The 24,222-nt window shown below is 35.6% G+C and overlaps 1 protein-coding gene across 4 annotated transcripts in view; it reads right to left on the bottom strand.

Annotated features, from left to right (window-relative positions):
• VPS13C (vacuolar protein sorting 13 homolog C) overlaps positions 1 to 24,222 on the bottom strand; it is a 174,221-nt gene that overhangs the window by 149,665 nt on the left and 334 nt on the right. For all 4 annotated transcript variants that reach the window (XM_021094362.2, XM_021094365.2, XM_021094370.2 and 1 more), the window contains exons 2-5: positions 10,860 to 10,903; positions 8,461 to 8,503; positions 4,394 to 4,489; positions 2,608 to 2,709 (exon numbers count right to left, since the gene is read on the bottom strand). In XM_021094362.2, coding sequence (XP_020950021.2) covers positions 2,608 to 2,709; positions 4,394 to 4,489; positions 8,461 to 8,503; positions 10,860 to 10,903 — 285 coding nt within the window. The remainder of the gene's footprint in view (positions 1 to 2,607; positions 2,710 to 4,393; positions 4,490 to 8,460; positions 8,504 to 10,859; positions 10,904 to 24,222) is intronic.

Genomic DNA, 24,222 nt, shown 5'->3' with positions numbered 1-24,222 from the left:
ACCTGATCTATTTTCATTTTTATCATCTGCTGATTAGAGCTGAATCACTTCCTGTCCTTACTCTGGGTCTCCATATGTATGTGATAGTGCTTTCATGCTTTTAAAATCATGAAATGAGTGGAAAAATCATAAGTATGAAGAAAGTAAGGTAATCAAGTAAAAATTATTATTTAATAATTGTGAAATGGAAAGCACCTAAAGGTGAGGGTTGTTTCTTTTCATATGAATAACATTATATGAAAATAGGATTCCATATTCATAGAGACTAGAAAAAATACTTTTATGCAGTCAAGATAATTAAATGTATTTGACAATTAATAAGAAAAAATCTCTATCAACATATTTCCCAGTTCTTGAATTCGTCTCTTTTATACTCAGAAAGTTTTTCTGACAAATCGAATACTACAATGTTAAAACTAAGTTTCACTTTCTGAATTTTACTTCTATCCCCAAAAAACCTAAACTTTACCATCTAAGAAGCTACAGTGCAATCATTATACATACATAAGCCTAAGAGGCCCATTTATACAAGCTTAATACTGCAGATGTTCATTTCCTACAGATAGATCAAATCATCCTTAACAGCCTCTCTGCCAAACTTAAACACAGAAGCTTCATAAGTATTGAAGATTTCAGGGGTCAAAATTTCATAGGCACGTAATACAAAATATATAGCAAGTTATCTCTTTGCTGATTAAGCTGTCAATTCCGAAACCAGGAGAAAGTATATACTATGTTTTTTCTTATACTTCCCTGGAAACACTAAAATATTTTTTAAGCAATCACAGCTATTTCCATTCAAAAAAAAAAAAAATGAGGGAAATATATCTTTATATATATTATAAGTTATAAGTGTACAACTACATGTTATAGCAATATGTCTAGGCATTTATAAATATGCCTACTGCTGATTATGTATGCATTACCAAAATATATTTAATCTGAACTATATCAAGAAAGAAATGAAATTCTAGTACTCTCCAAGCCTTCCTCATTTTTATAATACTATTTCCATACATACTAATTAACCAAAGGTGAATGAAAAGAAATACACTGAATTGTCATAAAACAAAACTACAACCACCTTACTTTATTTGGTACATGAAAGTAACAGAAATGAAGAAAACTGTTTTTGTAGAAATTTAGATCCTTAAGCTTCAGAAGAAACACAAGACATGGTTAAGCATGAAAAGAGAAATGGAAGAAAACGTTTAGGCTTTAAAAATTTCTACCATTCTGAAATCTAATATCCAGCACAAATGAACATCTCCACAGAAAAGAAAATCATGGACTTGGAAAATAGACTTGTGGCTGCCGGATGGGAGACGGAAGGAGTGGGAGGGATCGGGAGCTTGGGCTTATCAGACACAACTTAGAATAGATTTACAAGGAGATCCTGCTGAGTAGCATTGAGAACTATGTTTAAATAGTCATATTGCAACAGAACAAAGGGTGGGGGGAAAAAACATGTATACATGTAAGAATAACTTGATCCCCTTGCTGTACAGTGGGAAAAAAAATAAATTAATAAAAAAAAATTTCTACCATTAAGATAGCCTCTGTATTTTAAGTATTTAAGTATTTTTTTCATGAAAGAATCAATAATTCTGAATAAAAGAAATCATCTGGTCAAAAAAGAATTAGAATCACCGACAAGGAATTTTAATGAGCAAGCTATTTTTAAGATATTTCTTATTAATTTAATTAAATATTAGCAGCCTAAGCTAGGAAAAGAAATATTATTAAATCTAAATATAATTGCTGTCATTTCTAACTCCACAGTTGCCATATCTTTTAAGAGAGACCAAAGAGAAATGACTTAGCATTTCTGGTACCATCTGCTCTCATCACAGAAATATATAAACATGGCACCAAATGATATAAAAATGATATAAAATGCTGGTAACTCTCATACCCCAACTGGCAGTCGGGGTATAATCTGACTTGAAAGAGAAAAACAAACTGGAGGTTTGGAAAAGTCCTTCAGCAAATCACCCACAGACTATTCTTTTTCATCTTATCCTTATTCTTGCCCCATAAACCTTATCAAAACAGTCACCAGAGTTATTTTTAGATAAAAACGAAGCACTAAAACTTAGGCAAGATGTTAAAATGTTGAAATCTGAAGAATAAAATGTATTAAAATATCCTATATAATAGAGATATTTTAATCAATATTAAAGATATATAGCTAGGAATAAAATTACAGCACTATTTCCTCTAAACATTATTTCATATACTGAACTCAATTATCTTCCAAGAACACAGGTGAAAACGTAGACAAAGAAACCATTAACCATGGCAAAAACAAATGGCTTGCAAGCACTCAAAAGAATTTGGGAAGTCTCCATAAAGCAGCATAGTAAAAATGACTAGTTAAGAAAAGCTGGAAAATTAAACTGGCAGTAAGATAAAACAATCACATCAAAGGCAATGTGAGTCACTAAAGTCTTTATAATAAATATTTTGAGATATGATTTTAAAAGAAGGTTCTTTCTTTGGAACTACAGCTTATGAAGGCCTGTGAAAGAATCCTTTTTACAGTGCATTAAATATATCAAAAATATAAGTATATGTACATTTATCTAAAATATAAACTTATTGTACCTTTTTCTGCTGCTTTTTGAAGGGCTTCTTCAATTCGGGATAGCTCTTTCTGTTTACTGTCTTGCAAGGATTTTTCTTCTTTTTCAGCATCATATTTAATACCTAAAAATATATATTTAAATACATAAATAAAAGCAATTAATCAATAAACAAATAAGAAAAGTTCAACCTCATTATGATACTGTGTGCGTAGTATGTCATTTTTTTTTTTTTTTTTGGCTAAGTCAAAAACATTTATATTCTTTGGTTTCGTGAAAAAATTTAAACATAAAGTGATTCCCACTTATATACAAAGCTTATATCAAAAGGAAAAGGAGGAAGGAAAGGAATTAAAAGGAGAAAGAAGATAGTAAAAAGGATAACAGGAGGAAAGGGTGAATAGAAGGGTGAAAGGTAGAACAGAGGGAGGCAGAAAATACATCAAAAAATTCCCAGTTATTATATCTGAGCGGTAAAATTGTAACTGCAAAAAAGAATGTAATATTCAATGCCAGTGGGTATCAGCATAAGACTGATAAAAAGACTTTCAGAAAGTAATTCAAGAATATGTATCAATAATCATTAAAATATATAAATGCTTTTTTATCTAGTAATCTCATTTCTGATTATGCATCCTAAGGAAATAATACTGAAGAATAAATATTATCTAAAGAAGGAGTTTATGATGTTCACGGTAACAGCAAAAAACAGTGGGCAGCCCACAAAAGAGTATCATATAGCTTTTCAAAATTGTTACTACCACCATGAAAACTGTGAGGCATATCAAATATACATATACTAGAGTTCCCTGGTTTTATATATATATAAAACACACTCACACACACACACACACGCACACACGTAGTGAAAAAGACAGATCCATGTTGTATACATAACGGGGTAAATACTAGATCAAATCAAGTATGTATACAAGTAAAGACTGGAAAACAAAACATAAAAATAAAAATTGTGTTTCTTTCATGGTTCAGAATATACAAGTAATTTTTCCCTAAAATATCCAAACTTTTCTTAACATTATATTAAAAAACATTAATAATGAATTTGTTACTTTAAAAATAACATTTTAAAACATTCATTAAAAATTAAAATATTATAATTTATAATGAAAATATTACCTATTTTGCAAACATTTTTGAAAGAACATTCATTCAATCCAAAGCAACAAAATGGGAAAAAAATTTTCATCTGCAGATTAATAAAACAGTACATTTTTTAAAACTTACTTTCATTCCCAAAAGTAAATCTATCTAATGCATCTCAAGCTAATAGGAAGTCTCAGTTTACAAAATAATTATTCAGGAGTTCCCATCGTGATGCAGCAGAAACGAATCCAACTAAGAATCATGAGATTGCAGGTTTGATTCCTGGCCTCACTCAGTGGGTTAAGGATCCGGCATTGCCATGAGCTGTGGTGTAGGTTGCAGACGGGGCTCTGATCCTGCATTGCTGTGACTGTGGCATAGGCCAGCAGCTGTAGCTCTGATTGGACCCCTAACCTGGGAACCTCCATATGCCACAGATGTGGCCCTAAAAAGCAAAAATAAAATAATTATCCATAGAGAATAGAATAATTTCACAAATGGTTGAAATTATTCTTTCCAACAATACTATAAAAATATTTTATATACAAATGTGTGTATATATGTAAAATGTAGGTTTATGTGTAGATATACAGATGATTATTTAAATTAGCTACTATTTTAGTAAACATATTAAAATAATTAGGCTAAGTAAAAATTTAACTTAATTTGATGTTACTGAATGGTTATAATCTAATGTAACATACTTGCTCCTGGGACAATAAGCAGGTATAATCCCTCTAGGGTCGCAACAACAGCTTCTCCATAAAGGTTCTTCCAAGGAATCTTCAAAGTTAATTTATCTAAAGAAACATAATTTCAGCCTTATTTGGTTGCTCATGAAGATACACATTTCTCACTTTCCATCAAGAAAAAACGCATACAAAACCCTTCACACATATAGTATGTATATTACTCAGAAAAAAAGATAAAACCTAACAGTTTAAAAGATCTTTTCCATATTAATTACTATTAAAAGTCACTATTCACATGGTACTTTATATTTTTCAAATTTTTTAAACTATTATTTCATTTAATATTCTCAAACTGTTAGAAGACTGAACCAACTATTACTTCAGTTTTGAAATTAAAAGGAAAAGGCAGGACTTCTCTGCGGGCTCAGCAAAATAAGAATTCGGGGTTGTCACTGCTATAGCTCTAGTTACAGCTGTGGCGAGGGTATGATCTCTGGTCTGAGAACTTCCACATGTTGTGGGTGTGGCCAAAAAGCAAAAAAAAAAAGAAAGAAAAGAAAAGGAAAGGCAGTCACATACAGGTTAAATTAATTGCTTAAATCCACCCAAGTCATCAGTGAAACCAGAAGTGTTACTCTTCTTCACTAAGATTTGATGGTCTGAATACTGTACATGCTGTTCTAGCCACACTTGCAATTACATCTCTACAGCACTAATGCAAAATAATATCTGTACAAGATCCCAGAAACTGAAGAGAAGAGTACCAAAGGAACAGAACTTTGACACTATGCCAAACTGCTACAACTGGGAGAGGCCAACCCTAAGGCATGGTATGCTGTCTTTTGATTAGTAAGTATCATGAGTTACAGTCAGCTGAGATCAATTATATTCCAAATAACTCTGGAATATGTTCTGCCTTTCATGATTAAAGATCACATGAAAGGCAGAACATATCTTCCCTCTTAGATATAACATTATTCATATCAGGTCCTTCAGAGACTTCCCTGCAGGAACTTTTTCACCTGTAATATTGATGAACTGTGCCCCAACTGTCACTAAGCCAAGTTTGGAGTTTCATGGGAAAAGGCTACACAAAGCAGGAGAGAAAAGACAAGATGAACATATTCTCAGCTAAATCTTGAAATGGACAAAATCGGTCTTCGCTATCTTTCCACACTTATTTCTTTACTCTTTTCCCAATCTCTAGTATGCCCTCTTTCCAGGTCTCCAGGCAGTCAAGGTCCCAATCCACCCTCAGCTATATTAGAGCAATTCTATCCAAACCTTTTCCATCCCCAAGGTTTTCCATGTTCCAAAATAAAATAGCCTCTTTCATCACAATTTAAAAAATAACGGCCCTATAAAAGCTTCTCCATGCTAATGATTAAGACTCAAGAGAAAAGAACTAATTCAACTAAATCATGCTAATATGTGAATGGCTAAGTTACTTATACCACCAGAATCACTAGCACTTTCAAATAAAGATGTTGAAAGCTCAAACCACTGTTAAACAGGTAAGAAGCTGTAGAAGAAATAAAATAATGCAGTGTAAGGGAGAGTATCTAGATGGCTATGGAGGTAAACCAGTTTTAGCTGGGAATCTCTTCCCAGGGTTAATAATCTCAAATTACTTCTCCATCTAACTTTTTATTTTTCTTCAGCTTGTAAACCTGCTAAATTTCTTATATGGTTCCCACTTTAGAGGAGCGCAGAGGAAATGCCAGTATACTTCTGGGTCATTTCTAAGTCTTCTGATTTTACAGTGGGTACCACCTATATTCATAATAGATAGTGTTATATTTGTAATTATCTCATCAACTCCTAAAAAACTGATTTGATTGCCTTCTTGGTGAGCCTAAGACTGAAAAAGTGAGATATCCCCCTTAACATTCCAAAAAGAGATTATCTGTTCTCTAAACATTCTCTTCTCTCCATTTACCCGAGCCCATTCATTCAGTTAGTTTTATCACTGCCTACCTTTTCAGAGATCAGGAAATTTTTAAAGTTTTTAAGTAAAAAGAGTACTGATAAATATGCCTAATTCTTAGAAAACCAAAACATCCTTGAGCATACTTAGCCCACTAAGTCTACAAGTTAGGTATAATATTATAACCTAACAGTAAGTTAGTAGCTAACATAAACCCCCTAAAAGCCCCCAAACAGGGATAAGTATAAAGAAAATATGCACTGCATCCTTACATGTAAAGGGTCTCTCATAACTCAATGAGTTACCCTGAGGGAAGACATTAAATTCTTATAATACTTTAAAAGCAAAGAGAATAAATTGTGAACTATTAGAAAAGTTCATCCAAAATATAAATCTAGTTGTAAAATACAATGAATAATGTAAAAATTCTTTAGCCAAATATAACCATCCAACACCCTGGAAATAAGATATCAATATTATGTCCTAATTTTATATCTCTGTAACTTCTTTGAAGACAAAAATATCATATTCACCCTTGCCTCCCCACATCTACATATCTCAAAGGTAAAAGAAGGGGAGTTCCCATAGTGGCGCAGCAGAAACAAATCCAACTAGGAACCATGAGGTTGCGGGTTCGACCCCTGGCCTCACTTAGTGGGTTGAGGATCTGGCGTTGCCAGGAACTGTGGTGTAGGTCACAGATGTAGCTCAGATCTGGCATTGCTGCAGCTCTGGCGTAGGCCTGCAAGCAACAGCTCCAATTAGACCCCTAGCCTGCTAACCTCCATATGGCGCGGGTATGGCCCTAAAAAGACAAAAAGACCAAAAAAAAAAAAAAAAAAAAAAAAAAGGTAAAAGAAGGAATGAATGGCTATAACTTCAATGGAGGATTTCAATTAAGCATGCAAGGTTACAACAGTACTTCCAAAACACTGCTATAACATCACCGCCTCACAAAGCACAAGGCTCTGAATGACAGGCAGAAAAAAAAATTAAATGCATGGGATTTCCCATTGTGGCTCAGCAATAATGAACCCGACTAACATCCGTGAGGACACGGGTTCGATCCCTGGTCTCTCTCCATGGGTTAAGGATCCTGCATGGCCATGAGCTGCAGTATAGGTCACAGCAGCAGCTCAGATCTGATATTGCTGTGGCTGTGGTATAGGCCCGAAGCTACAGCTCCGATTTGACTCCTAGCCTGGGAACTTCCATGTGCTGCAGGTGGGACCCTTAAAAATAAAAAAGACCAAAAAATAATAATAATAATAATGCATGCCTAGGGAGACTTTCAATCTAAGGGAGTGTCTCCTGTTTCAAGACAGAACACATGAAAATTTACATTAAAATTTTTAAATTTACAGAAAAGGAGCACATATACATGATATGATATAGACTCACGGAAGTATTCAAGTACTTACTAAAAGATGGTACAACAGTAAAACACAAGGCCTCCCTTGGTCGTGAACGAAGAAGGAAAGTGAGGTGAAGGTGTAGTGTGATAGGGATGGAAGGACAGTGGCCTAAGTCAAAATTCTAAAGTAAGAATAATTCCTCTGGGGTTGTAATTAAAACCTTTTTTAAAAAGTGAAAATCAGGTAGTATGGACTAGGTGAAAGGACTTGATATACTAAACTTCCTTTAAAAATTCTTCCAACAAAGATGTATGCTTAAATAGGGACGATCTTGGCCTAAAAGATTAGTCACAAAGAAAGACTTCCCACACTGCTACCCAGTATGTTGAGTGAAATGAACAAAACATGAGGGAAATAAGCTGCACTTACATTTTATTTACTAGAATTTGCAAATGACACTACCTTGACATTATAAACAAAAATACCACAAAATTTGCATATCAATTTTGGAAATGAAGATATTTTTGTGTGGTGAAACCAAAACCTCAAAAGTATCACTGCAGTCCAAATGTTCTTCTAATTAAGAGGGTAATTTTTTACACTTCTGTCACAAACTTTGATATATATATTAGGTAGGGTATACGTTAGGCTCATAACTCCAAAAGCTCTAATCAACATAAACCAAAGACCTCTCACTTTTTTGTTCAAGCTAAAAAAGATGTTTTAGATTAAACAGCAGGAAAAAAATAAAAACTACAAGAACCAAAAATAAGTCAAACAAAGAGTGAAGTACTTACCAATCTGGCCAGCCTTGACTTTAAAAGGAACATCCAATTCACTCTTTAGAAAGAAGAAAAAAATGAAAAAACACCAAAATTATTAAGCTCCCCCCGTCACTCTTATATCACCATTTAAATATATAATCATCTCTCAGGAAAAACATAAAACCAACTTTCTCTATTAGAGTAACTAATAAAGGATATGCTTTATGGCTGAAAAAAGTTTTTATTAACTTACACTTGACTTTGAAGAAAGAAATAACAAAAGAAGCAAAATTTTAAATAAGAACAATAGAAAAATCATTTGTAGTTAAAGAAAGTAATTGGGTAAACTGGTTACTTGTTTTAATAAACCAAACCAAGCCAGATGGAAATTCCATGAACTTTTAAAATAACAGATGGATTCTGCTTTTCTGAAATACTACAATAGGAAAAGGAAGAACTTTTCACTTAAGTTGAAGACAATAGCTGAACAATTCTTTCTCAAATAAAGTATTTAGTAAATGAATAAACAAAGCTTAAAAGAAAAGGCAGATTCCCAACATACTATTTACCATATTCAAATTTACTTTAGATAGGTTACTAACAGGTACCAATCAATAATGAACTTTCACTTTAGATTCCAAACCACCAGAAAGTTCAAATAACTTTTTTATTCACAGAGTACTAAATAAATGATATTCACAATGTTCACTTGAATCTTTAGAAATATTAAAAATTAAACCAGTCAGAAGAGCCTTTTTGTTAGGTGTAACTTCCATAGTAATAGTCACTAATACTATGGAAATCTAGCAACTGAAATACCTATTTTAGGTAATAATTAACTAAATTAATCAATCAATGATTAACTTAAATAATCAATTTACCCATTCACGTGACTATCCAAGTATTCTAGCTGAACAGATACTGAACAAAATATTAATAGATTTTGACAAGAAATGTTTTTTTGGACCCAAACAAAAAACCCTCACTGGTGAAGAGAGCGCAGCTCTACCCTCCTTGGGTTGGGCACGGGAAGGGGATATTTAAATTCAAGGGTCTTCACGTCCTACAGGACACAAAGTGAAAATGATACACTTCTACAAGTGTGGTCTCTCTCATTTTAATCCTCCTGAAATAATTTTTCACACAAAATAAATGTAAAGAACTCATATCAAAGTAAAATCTCACAAATCCAATTTAACTGGAGAAAGGATGGCTTGAATTAATAGAGAATATAAGTTACAAAATAATTTATTACATTTAATTATAACTCAAACTCAAATTAGATTAACAGAGTTCAATCTGTCTAAGTATGTTAGATATATATATTCTGTAACCACAATAGTTTAAACCTATTACCTTCCAGAATATTTTCATAAAGAGAGAAAAAACAGAGGATAAAATGTTTAAAGTTATATCAACCTCTAAAAAGAGATAGAAAGGAAATTTAAATATTTTGAGTGTCCACTACTTGCGAGGCTCTACTTTTTATCTAATTCGAGTCACAAAGGCACAGAACTATTATACTATTTTGTATTATTAATTCCATTGTAAAGATGATTAAACTAATGTTCAAAGAAACTGGGAAACTTGCCAAAAGTCACAGGGCCGGTGGGCCAAAGTACAAGGTCCCTGACCTTTCCACTATGTCAGTAACAAAATAAACTATTACTTCTTGAGTTCCACTCCTAGCTCTTCAATATCCAAAACTGCCTTCCACGAGACCAACCATGGGAGCATTTTGTGTATAAGGCTCTCCATAATTACACAGTTCATCACATACAAATTCAACCAGAAATCAAAGCTACAGTTATAAAACATAATTAGGGTAATTATAAATCTGACCTATTGATTAAAGAATAAACTCATTTTTAAGACACTTCATGGACTCAAAACGAGTCCAAGAGGCTAAAGCCAAAACAGGGGTGAGAGTGGGGGTGGGAGTCTTGGAGGATGACAGGAGTTTTGTTTTGCCTTTAACTCAATAGCGAATGACACAATTACTTTCTAGAGCTGGATTCCAAAAATAATCTATTTTACCTCTTAATATGACAAGGCTAGATTGCCAACCTATTTCTAAAAATACAGTCATTCACAGATAAATTGCTAAAATCAAGCCTATTGAAAAATAATATAGACAATCTTAAAGAAACACTATTTCATTAAGACAAATGTCTACTACAAAGCTATACAGTCAAAGTAGATCAAAGAAAAACATTTCACTTTCCAAGAGATATTATTTCAATCATCAGGAAAAAAAATTTTTTTTCTAAATGTTTAATCTCATATTTTCCTAGAGCAAATAGTTAAACAAAATTCTTCTCTGAGTGACTCAATCACTTTATCTGGTACCTAGTACCAGATACCTAGTAAGCAGGGTTTCTAAGAGCTTACCAAATTAAGTTGAGTAGGCAACACAGCTCACAAAAACTTACCAGAGCATTTTCTTTTATTTGTAGATTATCTAAAGCCACATTACCTTAAAAAAAAGATGAAAAATAAAGATTAATATATGAAATAGTATAAACTGTCCTAATGCAGTACCAAACACTCTGACACTATGCTAAATACTAAGAAAGTGAACAAAGCAGACATCAAGAACTTGAGAAGCTAACGGGCACAAGAGAGCTGCTGTATATAAACGAGAAGTATTAGCTGTAGCATATTATAGATTAGCCCAGTGCAAAAGAAATTATGAAATAGTTAAACCAGCTAACATTTTCATAGACAATGAGAAAGAAACATAAGACTTTCAGAGGACCAAAGTATCCATCACTTTGGATGATTAAGCCAAAATCTCAAAAGAAGGAAATAAAGAGGTGACTACCAGAACAGATCAATTATCCTGTAACTCTAAATTCTTTCCTTAATCATGGTACCAATGAATATGTTCTATGGTAAGAATATGGTATTAGTTTCTACCACTTCAAACATCCTATTTTCCCAATTTTTACTGTTTATGGTTCTAATATCCTTTCATTGGTCCAACTTTTCAAAAGTCTATTCGGGTATTAACTTATAAAAACTGAAGTTCCCATTATGGCTCAGCAGTAACAAACCCGACTAATAACGGTGAGGATGTGGGTTTGATCCCTGGCCTTACTCAATGGGTTAAGGCTCCATTGTTGCCCTGAGTTCCAGCCTAGGTCACAGATACGGCTCAGATCTAGTATTGCTGTGGCTGTGGTGCAGGCCTGCAGCTGCAGCTGTGATTCCACCCCTAGACTGGGAACTTCTATATGCTGCAGGTACAGCCCGAAAAAGAAAAAGAAAAAAGAAAAAAAAAAACTAAAGCTGCAATGATATAACTACATTACTCAAATTTTAAATGCTGTACCTATATTTTTTTTATTATTAGGGCCACACCTGCAGCATATGGAAGTTCCCAGGCTAAGAGTCAAATTGTAGCTGCAGTTGCCAAACTGCCACAGACACAGCAATGCTGGATCTTTTCGTGGTCTGCGACCTACACCACAGCTCATGGCAACACCAGATCCTTAACCCACTGAGCAAGGCCAGGGATGGAACCCACATCCTCACGGACACTACATAGGGTTCGTAACCTGCTGAGCCACAACCAGAACTCCTGTACCTATATTTGTAGATACACAATACATAAATATTCTTGTTTACATCAAAACTTCAGCAAAAAGTTTTCATTTCACTTAAATTCTCTAAAGGTTACTAAAATTAGAGATTCAAATTTAAAAATACAAGCGTATTCTATTCAGTTATGCATTTTCTTAAACATTCATGACTTTTTTTTTTTTTTTATAAAACACTATGCTTCTTATGCTCTTCAGAAACATTTCTTAAGTAGTTTTTTCCTCAGAGTATTTTGGAGTCAGTTTAAAAGTATATTTAACTATTACGCCACTGTTAAGAGATGTGCATTTTCCCCAGATCTCAGATTTATCCAAACAAACATTTACCAAACACCTACTATGAGTTAGGTGCTGGAAACACAGAGCTGTCTATAACAACATGCCTGCTGGTGAAGAGCTCACAGCCTGGCAGAGGAGACTAAATTTCTAAAATCTGGGAAATACTCTCCTGGCATTCCAACAAAGACCACGTAAAAAGGAACCATTTAACTCTACCTAAGGATATTAAGAACTTCATACACACAAAAGTTTAGTTTAGAAGACTGAAGAAATATTTACTGGATGGATAAGAAAAGAAGGCAAATAGAAATGCCTGTGTAAGATACCTTAGAGAAAGCACATATGGTTTGTCGCAGCTGGAGGGGTGTGAATAAGGGGAGAAGATAAAGCCAGAAAAGTTGGCAGGGGGTAGGCTAAGAAAGAGTTTTTAGGATGAGAAGTTCAGATTGGTTACAGAGATGAAGTACAACAGGGATGACAAATCTGAGCTAGAACTATTACTATCCCAAGAAATAGATCTGTCCAAAAAATTTAGCTACAGGATATTGCAATATTGGTTATGAGAGCAGAAAGGATTGATGGGAGGGAGGGAAGGAAAGAAGGAGGACCTAAAGATCTAAATGTCCAGGAAGATGGTGTAAATCACAATAACCAACAACACAGAACCACAAAATGTAGACAGATATGGGAAACTGTTCATAACATATTGTTTTAAAATAAGGTTAAAGGATGCCCTGATTGATCCAATTTTAAAATTATATATATGCACATATACATAGATAACAAACAAGTGAAATAGTAGATAACATAGTAATCACAGTGGTTATTTCCATATAATAAATTTCATTTTCTTTGTATATACATATTGTAAACTCTCTAAAATAAACTTAAAAACTGAAATGAAAGGTAAGAAGCCTCACAAATGGGAAGAAAGTTTCTACAATACACTGAAAAGAAATTAAAATCTGAAGTAGGCAGTAACTTTGGGGTTGAAGAGAGACTAAAAATTATTTTGGGGAAGTTCCCATCGTGGTGCAGTGGAAACGAATCCGACTAGGAACCATGAGATTGCGAGTTTGATCCCCGGCCTTGCTCAGTGGGTTAAGGATCCAGCATTGCCGTGAGCTGTGGTGTAGGTCGCAGACAGGGCTCGGATCCTGTGTTGCTGTGGCTGTGGTGTAGGCTGACAGCTGTAGCTCTGATTAGACCCCTAGCCTGGGAACCTCCACATGCCACAGGTGCGGCCCTAAAAAGCAAAAAAAAAAAAAAAAATTATTTTGGGCATTCCCAATGTGGCACAACCTGCCCAAACAATGGATTAAGGTTCTGGTGTTGCAGCAACTGCAACACAGGTTGCAAGTGTGGCCTGTATCTGACCCCTTGCCCTGGGGTGGCCAAAAAGGGGGGAAAAAAGTTACTTTGGAGGTAGAATTGACAAGATATCATCCCTAACCAAATTGCAGGGATAACACAGTAGTTACGGAATAATGACACATATTTGAGAACTGGGGAAAAAAAATCCTTAAAAAGCACTGTATGGAAAATATTTCTGGATTTAATTCTGTCAGAACTACAAAAAATTACAACTGGGAACTCTATTCAAGTCAAAAGAAGTGATTTGCACAGATGCTAGTGCATATCTGAAGCAGTCCAAACCAGCTGAACAAGATCCCAGACCCATATGGGGACTTGTAAACCTGCTCATGAATTTTGATGTTCTACCCAGTAATGCTCAACCAGCAGGTCAAGGGTCACCAGGAGTGCTCAGAAGTAACCTGCAGTAGATATGAAGCATTTTAAAACAATTGTTAAAGCACTAAAATAATGTATTTAAAAATATAAATGTTCTCCTAAAAAGCACACTGTTTCTACTGCAGTGGCACTCTGGTTCTTTAATGAATAGATGGTATTTAAGGTATGAAATACTGAAAACTACCAACACAGCTAACAGAGCTAAACAAGTACATTGAGAAAGGCATACCAAAAAAAAGGTAACAGTAATTATTGCTGGAAGGTAGAATTAAGGATTTTTAAATATATGTTCATCAGTATCTTCAGGTTTTTACAATAAACAGGTATTACTTTAATGTTAAAATTATTATACAAATTGTAATAAGACATGGGGAAACAAAACAAATTCTAATGTCAATATGACCTCAATGTTATATATAAATTTCTCCTATATTTGACTATTTACTTTATGTACAAACACATAAAAAAGATCTATTTCTTTTAGACCATTTAGAGTCTAGTGAAAAACGCATACTTCCTTTCTGAAAAATATGAATGCCATCTAACAAGCGTAAATACAACAATGAAATAAGAATGATAATATTCTATAAATTATTTGCACTGAAGGAGGAGCCACTAATCCTACCATAAAGAAAAAGGAAGGAACAGTAGCATATTACTGATTAACAGGGTAAAAGCATATTCATTCATTCATTCAACCAGTAGATGAATGCCTTATCTAAGTAAGGCACGGTGCTAAGTACTCTTCCACTAAAATGCTTGCTTTTCTAGATATGTAAGGCAGACTTCCTCCCATATAATCAATCATTTTATATTTAACTGACTACTGAGAAAAAAGTAGCCATTTTTTTCCATTTCTACTTTAAGATAACATAATTCTATACATATGCAAATATCTTTACTACTAGAATCAGATCACCTGGGGCTAAGAACATAAAAGGCCACAGGAAGTTCATGAAAACCTAGAGGAAAAGTAAATATTTGTGTCTAATCTTTAGCAACAATGTGAGGGAGGGGGAGATGGATAAATTTAAATCTACCAGCAAGGAAGGCACTAAAGCCAATCCACAATCCAATACCACTAATCCAATAAAGTGGTGTGGTTTTTTTGTTTGGTTTTTCTTTTTTTTTTTTTTGGTCTTTTTAGGGCTGCACCCACGGCATATGGAAGTTCCCAGGCTAGGGATTAAATTGGAGCTGTAGCTACCGGCTGCGGCCACAGCCACAGCAACACTGGATCCAAACCACATCTGCGACCTACACCACAGCTCAGGGGAATGCCTGATCTTTAACCCACTAAGCAAGGCCAGGTATTGAACCTGCATCCTCATGAATACTAGTACAGGAACTCCCATAAAGTTCTAAAGAGAACAAGGAGACAGACAAGTAGGGAAGTTGTATGAAGAGATTTCCTTCTGTGATGGCCTGGCAAGCAAGGATAAAAGTAAGCAATGAGTATAATCTGCTTCAGAAGACAAGGTTCCTGATTTTGGCCCTATATAATACTCATTAATAAACAGAAACATTTTTTTTGAACATACATGACTATAGAGAGTCACATAAAAGTTTCAAAGCTAATTTTGAAGGATATTTTAAGAAGCATCATAAAAGAGTAGATCTTGGATCAAAACTTATAATCATTACGAATGAACATGGAAATGAATCTGAAGAGGGAAATGCAAGTATATCCATTAAATTAGAAAATGAAACCAAAGCAGGCAGAGTTGGCGTCATCTATAAAAAATTTAATAGAAAAAAAAGAAAAACAGCTAAATTAAAGAACAGAAAATAACAACAGTATATTTATGAGTAAAAATCAAATGGCACTTGCATAATTCGGAACAAGCCTGCCTAAGTCCAAGAACAGTTTTAAAAACACATAATGGCCTACAAAATGAATGTAAGAAATATAGTACGGATGTTAAATACCTCCAGTCAAAAATAACCTATCTCAACTTTCATAGAGTTTAGCTGCACCTTTTTTACAGCACCTAACCATATAAATCCTTCAACCTGATTATAAATTCCTTATTGATTCTCCCCAAAGTGGGCACTCAATAAATACTGACCCAATTACTTAGAATACATATTACATGGAAATAAAGATGAGTAAGAACATAAACTTTCTATTTTAGAGAACATTCTCAAATCTATTTCATTACTACTACTACTATTATTATTACTCCTGGTGAAGGAGGCAGAACATAGAAAGAAACTGGTGAGGCTGTTTAGAGAGGTTAAACAACTGGCCTAAGAACACTATGTCAAGGTTAGTAAGAATCAGGGCTCAAATGTCCTGAAGTGCAGTGCTGCATCCAGAACATTATACTATCTCCCTAGGAGCAGAGCAGAAAGGGTAATGAATTTTAATTCTGAAGACAGTTCTATCTTCCCTGAAAAAAAACCTAATGCCATTCAAGAATCTGACTCAAGGAGTTCCCATTGTGATGCAGAGGAAACAACTCCAACTAGGAACCATGAGGTTGTGGGTTCAATCCCTGGCCTCGCTCAGTGGGTTAAAGATCCAGCATTGCCATGAGCTCTGGTGTAGGTGGCAGACACGGCTCAGATCTGGTGTTGCTGTGGCTGTACTGTAGGCTGGCAGCTGGAGCTGCAATTCAACCCCTAACATCCTGGGAACCTCCATATGCCATGGGTGCAGCCCTACAAAGCAAAAAAAAAAAAAGGATTTTGACCCAGCATTGAGAGGCCTGAGTAGTTGGTAGGCCAACTTCTGATCTTTGCATTTTATATTTTTTTTCAGGGCTACACCTGCAGCACATGTAAGTTCCCAGGCTAGGAGTCGAATCACAGCTGCAGCCGCTGGCCTACACCACAGCCACAGCAACTTGGGATCCAAGTCTCCTCTGCAACCTACCTCAGAGCTCAGGGCAACACCAGATCCTTAACCTACAAATGAGGCCAGGGATCAAACCCATGTCCTAAAGGATACTAGTCGGGTTCATACTGTGAGCCACAATGAGAACTCCTGATCTTTGCATTTCAAATGAGTGTAAAGGAATCTGAAAACAAAAAGGGTAACTAAAATCAGTGCAACTAGCAAAGACAAAACCAGAAAGGAAGGTAGAGTCAAGATTTAATTAGGGAATTCGAATAGTGTCACAGTAGAAAATAGAGAAGCAGGAGAGAATGCATCCTAGGAGATGACACTACAAAAGGGTCATTTCAGTACTTTTTAAAATTCCACATTTTTCCAAAAACAAAAGACAGAAATTCACAAGTTATGATTTAGAACTTTTCAGGACCAAAAAGATCTTAAAACCTAATCCTCTCTCACTTTATATATGAAGAAACTGAAACCTAAACAGATTAGATGGTTTATCCAAGGTTATACCATTAATTTGTAGCATTGCTCAGAATAGAACCTATGTCTCCAAACCCATGGGTCAATGTTCTTAATGTAAAACTTAGACATTAATCCAAAACTATGATTCAAAACAAAACAAAAATGCCATGCCCTAATCCATGAAACTAACTTTGCATATTGTAATACAGTGGGGGAAAAAAAAATATGTGGTGCTATGGACATTGTTATTTAAGATTTCTGTTATATATGTGTAACATAAACCACTCATCATTTATTTGAAAATGCATCAAAATATTCAGATACATTGATTTTCCAAGGACATGAGTTAAAGCCAATAAACATTTTTGAAGCATAAATCAAATTATTTTAATAATTAATGTTTTAGCAAAGTATATTGAAGAAAATACTGTATTAATTCATTTCAATTCAATCTAGCTAGCCAAACCAAATTAACCCAGCTAGACTCCTTTTAATAGGAGTTCACAGTGACTGTCTTGGGAGGGGAAAGTTGGAAAGGGAAAAGAAACAAATGACTCTTACTTTTTCCATCTCCCTACTGAAACAGGAAGCCCTGGCAAAGAAAAGTGGAAAGCTGCTGTGTCATCACAGAACTTCCTCTCTTTCAAGTACATTCAGGGATCTCCAAAGAGAAGTGTGGCAGAGACTCCTAGCAGAACACTTAACCGAGTACCAACTTCCAGCTCTACTTGCACAAGTGGGGTGACTTTTAATTTATGATGCTACTTAAATATGTGGAAAGGTGTTTTCAAGAAAATTTTTAAGCACTGCTTAAATGAGCCTAAGGACAGTACAATACTAAACTTTTTGTTGTTTACTTTACATGCTATAGGACAAGAAAATGAGAAATGTGGCCTTCACCATGCCAAGCGGTAGCAGAAAAAAATAAAAAAAACTTCCTCTACAGGCTTAGAAATACTTAACACTGATATGTTTTATGTATCAAGGTAAAAAGAAGCAAAGAAGGCCATTTTTTCTTGCATTCTCAAGCTGCCCATCAGCCATCTGTTAAGACAATATTATATTTGAATTCACAAGTATCAGCATGAGGCTAGAACTTCACTTTTTTTGTCCTATTTCCTGACTGTGGCTCTCTGCTCACCAGGCCTGAGTGAAGAACAAAAAGAAAAGAAACACTATTTGACTACCACTTCTCACCATGAATACAGAGCACGCTGCGGGATAACTTAATGAAGGAGTTCACACTGCTCTGGCCTTGTTCAAGTCACAGAAGCTTAAAATCAGAAGAAATGATCTTGCCTAACCTTCTCATTTACAGATAAGGCGCTACTGGTCACTGGCCAGTGACTTGCCAAAGGCCAATGAACCGGGCAGTAGTGGACATGTAATTAGATCCCAGGCTTCCTCCTTCCTTATGCTGCTCTGCTCCAACAACATCTGGCAGCTGATAGGAAATGTGTCAGGGGTGGAGTGAAGGACAATACAATAATCAGCACAGGCTCAGCCTGGTTGGCCAAGCTACAAATTCTGAGGGCACTCCACCTGGCTCCTGTTCCTACTGCTCCCGCAGGTCACCAAAGCCACTCCTTGCATCCAACACCTCACAGCTTCTTTGTATATTCTACCTGTCAAATGGAAGTGAGAGCAGCAGAATTCTGAACAGAGATTTTCCTGATGATTTTTCAAATCACTCTGAAAAATCATATTGACAAAGGTTCTACATTGTAGCAATCCTACTTCAGCCAAACGGCAAAAGATCTGGTGTTTCAACATACCTTTTCAAATCTTAGCTTAAAAACAATTAAACCTGGACACACCTTAAATAGCTAAGGGCTGTGCAATTTAACTCCTGGTACCGGTTTTCAGGGAACCTTCCTACCTGCAGAGGCAGCAATATGCCCACCAGGCACTTTTCTGAACTTTGAAAATCTGATTTACAAACAGGCAGGTAATGTAAGTATTGTAAGCATAAATTCAAGTCCATTTTTTTTTCTTTTAAGAACTTTGCTTGGTAAATAAGATATGTTTAGACATGTGGTTACCTCCACATAAAATTATCCTGCTACAGAATGTAAAAACGCTAACATCTAAAGTCTAGAAGAAATATACTTACTGAAAATACAGGCGTTCCCATCGTGACACAGAGGAAACGAATCTGACTAGGGATCATGAGGTTGAGTTCGATCCCCGGCCTCATTCAGTGGGTTAAGGGTCCAGCATGGCTGTGATCTGTGGTGTAGGTCGAAGATGTGGCTCAGATTCCGAGTTGCTGTGGCTCTGGCATAGGCCAGCAGCTACAGCTCCGATTCGAACCCTAGCCTGGGAACCTCCATATGCCACAGGAGTGGCCCTAGAAATGGCAAAAAGAAAAAAAAAAAAAAAAGAAAAAGAAAGAAGAAAATACATTTTCACTTTACTAAGCTTCACAGTTACTGCATTTTTTACATATTGAAGGTTTGCGGCAATTCTGTCAAGCAAATCTATTGTCACCATTTTTCCAAAAGCATTGCTCACTTCATGTCTCTGTCACATTTTGGTAATTCTTGCAATATTTTAAACTTTTTCATTATTATATTTGTTATGGTGACCTGTGCTCAGTGATCTTTGATGTTCCTATTGCAAAAAGATCAGGACTCGTGGAAGGCTTGGATGATGGTTAGCATTTTTTATCAATAAAGTATTTTTTAATTAGGTATGTATCTTTTGTAGACATTATGCTATTGTACACATAAGAGACTACAGTATAATCTAAACATTCGCTTTTACTGCACTAGAAAACCAGAAAATTCATGTGACTTGCTTTATTTTGATACTAACTTTATTGCAGTGGTCTGGAACCAAACCTGCAATATCTCCAAGATATGCCTGTAAAATAAAACAAGCAGGCTGCTTTCCATCACTTAGCTAGGTTTGTGTATTATCACTATTACTATCAATGTTAAAAATTTAACAATTATAATTACAAAGATCTTTACATGATTTAACTCAAACACAGAGTGTTATTTCCCCATTTTAAGGAAATTGAGGCTTAAAGAATTAAAATGTTTTGCCCATTGGTCCCACAGGTAATAATCAGGGCCTCATTTCTCCACAACAGAATTTTTTTTTTTTTTGGTCTTTTTGCCATTTCTAGGGCCATTCCCACAGCATATGGAGGTTTCCAGGCTAGGGGTTTAATCAGAGCTATAGCCGCCGGCCTACACCAGAGGCACAGCAACGCAGGATCTGAGCTTACACCGCAGCTCACGGCAATGGCGGATCCTTAACCCACTGAGCAAGGCCAGGGATCGAACCTGCAAACTCATGGTTCCTAGTCGGATTCGTTAACCACTGAGCCACAATGGGAACTCCTCTACAACAGAATTCTTAAAAGATCATTCTGCTTAAATCATTTTTAAAAATACATAGGAACTGCTTGGCATTAATCTTTAAAATAAAAAGAGAAGGCAAATGACAAAGTTCTCTTTTTTTTTTCTTCTCCAATTTAAGGCAATATCCACTGTATACCTCCTGATTCTAGCCACTCCAATAATTTTCTCCATCCTTCTCAGTCGACAACTTTTTATTTATTGTGGAGTTCATTGTGAATGCCTATGTATGCATGAAGGTATGCATAGCACAACACTTCTCAAATTATATCAACACAACATTTTGATTCCCGATAATCATCCAAGCCAAGACTATGCATTTTTACCAACATGTTACCAACACACATCTTAAGGTGTCTGTTTATCTCAAGTTATAAAATTTCATGAAGCATATAAATCCTCTAAGTCTTTTTTACTTCTTACTCCAACCTGGTCAGCAGCAGGTCTCCTATAAAGGCAGAATACAATCTCAATATTCTCCTTAGACTAGGGTTTCTCAACAAACATTTTGGACTGAGTAATTCATTGCTGTGGGGAGTTGTCACGTGTACTGTAGAAGAGAGCAGTATTCGGGGGTTCACCACCAGATACCAAGAGCACACCTCTGTCCCTCAGTGTGACAACCAAAAATGTCTCACACATGCCAAACAGGCTTTTGGGGGCGAAGTCATCCCTGGTGGAAAACCACTGCCATAGACTAGTCAAAGAAGTAAGAACTTAGTTTACCCTTCACTTGGAAAGAATAACAAGATCAGCTATGTGAGATTTTTACAGGCTAAATTCTTCACTTTCTTAAGATTCAAAAATTTAACAAGAAAAAACAAAACTGACAGAGCCAAATTCTATGACTCATAAACCTACGTGCTAAAGCAAACAATTTTCACCTAAGACTATATAAATTATTTTACTCTTTATAAAACTTATCACTACCACAAATATCATAAAAATCAGCTGTTTCATTAGGTTAACTTAATAATCCCACTTGTTCACCATAAAAAGTTTGAGATAAACTTCTTCAAAAAACAGCAATAGTCAACTCACACTTTGCGTCTCTATTTTAATAAGGGAATTGGTGTTACAAAGAAAACATATTGAGCAATAACTGTAAAAAGCTCATGACTTACTGCTTCCAATACACAAAGATAACGCAATACACAAAGATAACACAAAAATAAAAGGCAGCAAAATTTTATAGAAGCACAGCTATGAGCTTATAAACCTGAATGGACTCCCCACTGAAGACATTTCCTAAAAGAAATGTGTGTATTTGTTCAGGCCTATTATAAAGTTGATATTGGCCATGGGTAGACTACTTTATTTAAAAAAAAAAGAAAAGAAAATGAAAGAAAAGAAAGTCTCCCTTCCTATATTTCACCAAAAAATAGGGGAGAAATGTGTCAAATTATGCTTATGGCATTTTAACTTCAGTTGTTAGGAAGTTCAAATTCTCAAGCAGTATACATAACAATTTCACATTATCTTTACAATATCATATCTTTACAACTATCATAGAGTACTGGAAGGACCCTCAGATGTTACCTAGGCCATCCCCTAAGTCTAAAGAAAAAGAAAAAGGAAAATCAGATTTGGTAGGAAAGGAATTTTTGAATGTATCCAGAAACTTTATTTTTAAAAAACCTCTGAGGTCAGTGTGCAGTGGGAGGGATAACAGGGGGTTGGGAGTGACATATACACACTACTATATACAACAGGTAACAAGGACCTACTGTATAGCACAGGGTAATCTACTCAATACTGTATAATAACCTATACAGGGAAAGAATCTGAAAAAGAATGGATATATGTATAACTGATTCACTTTACCGTATACCTGCAATTAACACAACTTTCTAAGTCAGCTATACTCCAAAACAATTTTTTTTTAATCTGAGGTAAATTGGGCAAAACATTGTAACTTGGGTAAGTGATTCTGAGTCGAGATTACATGGAAATATTCTATTTTCTGGTATGATTTTTTTCTGTAAAGATGAAATTAAGAAGGAATTAAGGCCCAGTAAGGTAAATGCACTGTCAAACACAACCTAAAACCCAGGCTTCCTAAGTACTAGCTCAGAACCTTTTCAGATTTCATATAATGTTTACAAACTGCAAAGAGTAATTCATATTAGTAAACAGTAGTCTGAAGAAACAATCCCGGCAGGAGGCACTGAACATTTAATTCCTTAAATGTTACTTCTCTTTCTCTTGGACCACTTTGTGTGAGGGGAGGGCATGTAAACAGAGTATGTGTTGCTGGGCAAACCATGCTGAACCAATAAAATGATCATTAACCTACTAAACGCAGCCTCCATCACTTAGGGCAGCACACTTGCCTAATATAAATATATGGTCCACATATGTAATTATAAATTTTAGGAGTCAGAGTTTTTTTTAAGTAAAAAGAAATGGGGGAATGAATAATTTAATTTATCCATTATATTCAAATATTATCACTGTAGCACATAATCAACATAAAAAATTGTTGATACTACATTCTTTCTCCTACTGAGTATTCTCAAAACTCAGTGTATATTTTATACTTAGGACACACCTCAGTCTGCACTAACTACACAGCAAGTGCTCAATAGGCACAGTGGCTAGTGGCCAAACTATAGGACAGATCGAGCTACCTGTTGAATGAATTAAAAGCAGTTCCAGACATCTGAGTAGTTCTTTCGACTTCCCTCCAAAGCTGACAAAATTCCCAAACGTCTTCTACAGAGTAGAAAGTATCCCCAGAGGTCCCAAAGTTTAACATGTAAATGGTGCACATAATTAAGCTTTTTGAAGAGTGTAAAAGCATACTACTTCTATACACAATCTTTATGATAGAAGAGTTGCTGTAAATAAAAATTCTTGGGCACGCAACCCAGCAGCACCTAATTAATGATGCTTCTGGCTGTGGCTTGAATTTCTCTCTATCGCTCCAAAACAAAATTGAAAGTCCTCTTCTTATTGAGGGAAAAATCAATGTTAAAGGAAGGAGTCACTTTCTCTGAAGCTCCAAGTATTTAAGATAAGAATCCCCACCAACAAGCTTTTCGTAGTGATCTTCCCCTGCCTGCTGATGATCCTTTCCCAAATCCTTCAGTCTTCAAGAGAAGCCAGTTCCTACTAGCTAACAACTGCCAGAAAAAAATAACTGCGGAACACAATTTCCTTTCTCCTCTTCCTTGGTGCCACTTTGAGCTGTGTGACCACACAACCATCCTCCCTGCACACGGTGCGGGAGCAGGGAGAGGTTTTTTTCTGCTGGGGAGTCAAAGGGTTCAGGCTGAGAGCAGTTAGAGGTTCTCCAAGGTGGGCAGGTGGGGCGGGGCAGGGGCTTCGGCCTCAGGGAAGCCAAAGCTGGGAATCCCCGCAGCGTGGGCGCGATCCGGCCGCGCCTCCCCAACATGAGCCCGCTCCCCGAGACCTGCTAATGGCAGAGGCGGGAACAGGCCTCCAGACTTCGCCCACCTGCGGCCCGGGAGGGTGCCCCGCCAAG

The sequence above is a fragment of the Sus scrofa genome, chromosome 1 (genome assembly GCF_054392235.1).
Source record: "Sus scrofa isolate SSC_HxYL_T2T_F1_AM1 chromosome 1, Sscrofa_HxYL_maternal_Yorkshire_Landrace_v2.0, whole genome shotgun sequence".
Classification (NCBI taxonomy): Eukaryota; Metazoa; Chordata; class Mammalia; order Artiodactyla; family Suidae; genus Sus; species Sus scrofa.
This window is presented reverse-complemented; position numbering and strand designations above follow the sequence as displayed.